This window comes from Grammomys surdaster, unplaced genomic scaffold (genome assembly GCF_004785775.1).
Source record: "Grammomys surdaster isolate TR1022 unplaced genomic scaffold, NIH_TR_1.0 332699, whole genome shotgun sequence".
In the NCBI taxonomy this organism is placed as follows: domain Eukaryota; kingdom Metazoa; phylum Chordata; class Mammalia; order Rodentia; family Muridae; genus Grammomys; species Grammomys surdaster.
Window position 1 is genome coordinate 931 of NW_021627917.1, and position 5,005 is coordinate 5,935.

Sequence of the window (5,005 nt, forward strand, 5' to 3'; positions counted from 1 at the left end):
TGCCCTGACTGCCTTTGATGATGAGCAGTGATATTGAAGTGTGAGCAGAATAATCCTTTTTTTCCTCAAGTTGCTTTTGGTCATGGTGTTCAAGCAAGAGTGACCTTGGCTGGGACATTGCCCTGGAGTAGGAAACCACAAAAGTTACCACTGAACTCTAATCAATCCCCTTTCCCCTGTCTGTCTATCTGTATGTAAGAGATTCGCCCTATACGTTCTGCTACTCTAGAGAGCCCTCACTAATACAATCCCAACAGGCATCCTCGTGTACAGAGCACACAGGATCATCGAGTCCTGCCAGGAAGCCTTCATCCTGCGTCTCTTCCGACAAAAAAACAAGCATGGCTTCATCAAAGCTTTCACCGACAACGCTGTTGCCTTTGACACTGGCTTTTGTCATGTGGAAAGAGTGATGAGGAACCTTTTTGTGAGGAAGCTCTACCTGTGGCCGAGGTAATGATGTCATGGAGCATGTCCTGTGAGCAGAGGAGCCTTGACTGAGCTGCAGTCTAATGCAGTGGATAGAATACAGTGTGAAATCTGCTATCCTGTCTATAAGGACCTCCTCTTCCTCCCTCGTCCCTCCTCCCTCCTCTTCCTCCTCCTCTTCTCCCTTTTCTTCCTCTTCCTCTTCTTTCTAAACACATTTGTGTGTGTGTGTGTGTGTGTGTGTGTGTGTGTGTGTGTGTGTTTCAATTTTATGAAGACTACTACTTGTACAATTATTCTTTTGTTTCTTATTTTGGAATTAAAAACCTCCCATAAATGGTAAATATTTTGGTAGTGGAGGCCCAATCAGCTCAGCTCTGCCGTTAGAGGCACAAAAGCAGAGCCAGCAGGATTGCTCAGGGGTACAAGTGCTTGCCTGAGTTCAATCCCAGGGAGCCACATGGGAGGAAAAAACTGACCATGAGTTGTCCTCTGAGCTCTGAGTACACAGACACACATCACAAGTAAGTAAATAAATAAATAATTTTTCAAAAGCTGAGGGTGAGGATAGTAAGATGGCGCACTGGATAAAAGGGGTGCTACCAACCTTAATCTTCCAGGTTCAATCCCCAGGACCCACAGGGCTGTCCGGCAGCTACCACACATGCACTATGGTGTGTGCACACTAAATAAGTGTGATGGGTCTTTTTGTTGTTTCATTCTATTTTAAGAGCACTAAGCTGCCATACACAGTAAGGACCCAGGGCCTGGGGCCGTGTTCACTCACGCTATGAAAGCAGGACCTGGGTTGGGCTGGCACAGGTTTTCTGGGTCTGCCTTGCTTGAGTGATGGTTCTCCTCAGTGAGGCCCCATGTGTTCGTACGCATTGCCGTTGCGCCTCCGTTTTGTTTGTTGCTGTTGAAGGTGATATAGAAACTCTGTCTCCTTAGGTTCCATGTAGCGGTCAACTCATTCTTGGAACAGCACAAGCCTGAAGTCGTAGAGATTCACGTGTCCATGACTCCCGCCATGCTTGCCATCCAGACGGCCATACTAGACATCTTAAATGCCTGTCTGAAGGAACTGAAGTGCCACAACCCGTCGCTAGAAGTAGAAGATTTATCCTTAGAAAATGCTCTTGGGAAGCCATTTGACAAGGTCCACTTTCTTTCTTCCTCTTGCCGCACAACTAGTTAGGCGGTTGTTTTAGAGAATGGAAGGTATTTCAGTATTCACCGTGTTCTTTGTAGGAATTAAATTGTGGGTGACTTAAAGTGGGGCTGCTTTGCCTACTGGTAGATAGTAAGTCGCAGTGACATGTGTGTTTGCCATAAACGTAAGACTGACTTTTTCAGTTATGGAGTGAGTGAATGTCTTATTGTAAGCATAATCAATGTCTTTCTTCCAAACTGACAGTATCTGGGTATTTGTAAACAACAAGTCTATAAAGGGATGCTTCATAATTGGGCATCCCTGAGTCTATTGTCTTTTTCAAATAGAAAGTTGGGTACAATCTTTTGTTCTAGTTTTGGATTTGATATGGTTTCGCGGAGGTTGTTTTTGTTTTGAGACAAGGTCTCACTATGTGGCCCTATAGTGTGTTATAGTGAATTATAGACCTCCAAAATGCTATCTTTAAGAAATTCCAGGTCACATTTATTTTAACATATGCTGCTGCTGTCTTTTAAATTCTGGGTCAGTCTCTGTCACTGGGAGCAGTGTGTGGGGGTATACAGAAGAGGCCAGTCTACTGTGAAATGCTCATGTGCAGAATGGATCTCGTGTATTCTGTGTTCTTCCTTCATCCTGAAGTGTGTATAGCTTAGTGTGTACTGATAACAAACCTGTCCTAGAAAAGCAGAAGCTTTATTAAACACTGATTTCTGTCCGATGTCACTGACAGGTGAGAGGCAAGGATTATTTTAGACATTCTTGCACTAATCACATGCAAATGTAGCCAGAGCTTGTATCAGGTCAGACAAACCCATGAGGTCCATCTTCTAACAAAGCGGTCTGTGGTTGTAGCCTGGCTCTAGCCTTCTTCCCCCCGTGCGTCTGGTTTCCTGTGCATACACATCCCAGTCTGTAGCGTGAACCGTATGCCACTTCTGTTCAGCGTGTCTGATGAGATGCTCCACATGCTGTTCTTTCTGTTCATAAGAACACGTCGCTGGTTTTCCAATACATACCAGGCCTTTCTGCCTATAGTGTGTATGACCATGCATGTGTGTGTATGTCTGCATCCATGTGCATTGTGTGTTTTGTCTGTGCATGCTGGGTGCACACATATGTGTGTGTTGCACATGCTCCTGAATGTACAGAGGTCAGAGGAGATGTGGAGTGACCTCTATCGTTTCTTTGCCTCATTTCACTGACAAAGGGTCTGTCACTGAATCGAGAGCTAAGCTGACAGCCAGAATGTCCCCGAGGTCCTCCTGTCTTTGCTCCCATAGCGCCAGAGTTAGAGGCACATCCCATCTTTTTATGTGGGTGCTGGGATTTGAACTCAGGTCCTTCTTCTGCACAGTGGATACTCTTACCCATGGAGCCATCTCCCCAGCCCCCTGACAGTAATGTTAATAATAATTAAGGGAACTTAACTTTATCTGGTCATAAAAATCGTAGCAATTTTGTTATGCTTGAAAAATTAAATTATTAGGATTTAGTGACCTGAAACTTTCTAGCTACTTCCTTGGAAATAAATATTTAGAAAATCTTATTGTAGTAAAATACAAATAACAAAACATTTAGCATCTTAAATATGTTTTTACATATCCAGTGAATAACCCTTATGGAAAGTATGGCTGTGTTAAGAAAAGCTATACTGAACATATCTTAACAACAGTAAACTGTATTTTTTTTTTCAGACAATCCGCCATTACTTGGACCCTTTGTGGCACCAGCTTGGAGCCAAGACTAAATCCTTGGTGCAGGATTTGAAGATACTAAGGACTTTACTGCAGTATCTCTCTCAGTATGATTGTGTTACGTTTCTTAATCTTCTGGAATCTCTGAGAGCAACAGAGAAGGTGTTCGGTCAGAATTCAGGTGTGAGATTAAAAATACCAATATTATTCTAGGAACTGGTTTGAATAATGTTTTAATGGAAGGAGTGCTGTATTCAACTCATGTTATAAATTGCATTTCATGCTCACGGCACAAGGATACAGAGCGTTATTGATTGCTAATGTTCCCACCCACTTAACTTCTGTTCTGTATAATAAATATTCATATCCGTTCTCCACAGTTTTCTTTCCAGAGAAGACTTCTGTAGTAGTACAAACAGCTTAACTTGGAAATAGGTTGTGTTCTGGGAGTTTGGTTGGTAGAAACTTAAAATTAATTTTACTCAAAGCCCTGAGGGATGGTTTCATCTGCTAGAAATTCAAAAACTTATGAGATTCGTTTAAAAGTACATACCTGTACAGTGACTGTCATGCTAACTACATGAGACCCTTGAGGTCAAAATATGTGCATTTAATAATTTTCACTGCTTCTTGAGGACTTGTCAAAAAACAAAGTACAGACTGGGAGTATAACACTATGGTAGAGCACATGCCTAGCACATGGCAGGCCCTGGATACAGTCTCCAGTGTCAAGAGATATAACACCATGGTAGAGCACATGCCTAGCACATGGCCGGCCCTGAATGCAGTGTCCAGTGTCATGAACACACAACAGTGATGAAGCGTAGAGGTACATAAGAAAGGACTCATTAGTTGGTGCCACTGTCTTAGATTATGCAAAGTTGTGTGTAGAGAGTTCCCCAGTACCACTTGGAAATGTCAGCGTAGTTATCTTAGAATTACTGTAAGCAGAGTTTTGAGATCTTATACCCATGAAAACCTCTCGAGGAGTCCTAAAGGAGGCCGTGGGCCACACTTTGAAAACCACTGGTCTAGGCAAGCAGAGGCTACAACAGTAAGATGTGAAAGCAAGTTGGCAGCCAGTGGTCTATGTGGGTCATGTGGCCATTAAGAGTATTAACTGCCACTAATTGAAGCCCTTTTTTTAAAAAACATTCTATTAGGTTGGCTTTTCCTGGACGCTAGCACCTCCATGTTTGTGAATGCTCGTGCCCGAGTTTACCGTGTTCCAGATATCAAACTGAGCAAAAAGGCCAAAACATCGGAAAAGATGGCAAGTCCAGAAGGGCAAGGTCAGGCTTTTCATGCGTCTCTGTTCCCAGTGGCCATTGTGACCACAGTGGCGTGGAAGCAGGTGTCAGCTTAAAGCAAATGTAGCATCTTCTGTTATGCGTAGAGATGTGTGTGGGAAGACTAGGCCGTGAAACCAGGATGAGAGCCATGGCCAGAGAACACCCGTGTCAAAGGCCGGATAGCAACCAAGAGTGCTCACTGCTTGTCTAGAAACAGTTCAACTCTTACTATCTTGGGCACTATAGTCGTAGTGAAACATTGTAGCATTTTTTGTAATTTTTAAAGAATATAAATACAATAGATAGAGGTAACTATAGGTTTGATTCCAGTTTCCATCCAGTAAGCATCAAGTATCACTCTTCCTAAGGCCTGGGATGGGATAGTTAATACTTGTTTCTGCCTGCTTTAAAGATCT

General features: G+C 43.1%; 1 protein-coding gene across 1 annotated transcript; it reads left to right on the forward strand.

Annotated features, from left to right (window-relative positions):
• Positions 1 to 229: 229 nt before the first annotated feature.
• LOC114616613 (DNA repair endonuclease XPF-like) lies at positions 230 to 4,663 on the forward strand (the record flags this gene model as incomplete). Its single annotated transcript, XM_028762039.1, has 4 exons — positions 230 to 453; positions 1,381 to 1,588; positions 3,298 to 3,478; positions 4,461 to 4,663. Coding segments are annotated over 4 exons (816 nt in total), but the record flags the coding sequence as incomplete, so codon positions are not given.
• Between the last annotated feature and the right edge of the window lie 342 nt (positions 4,664 to 5,005).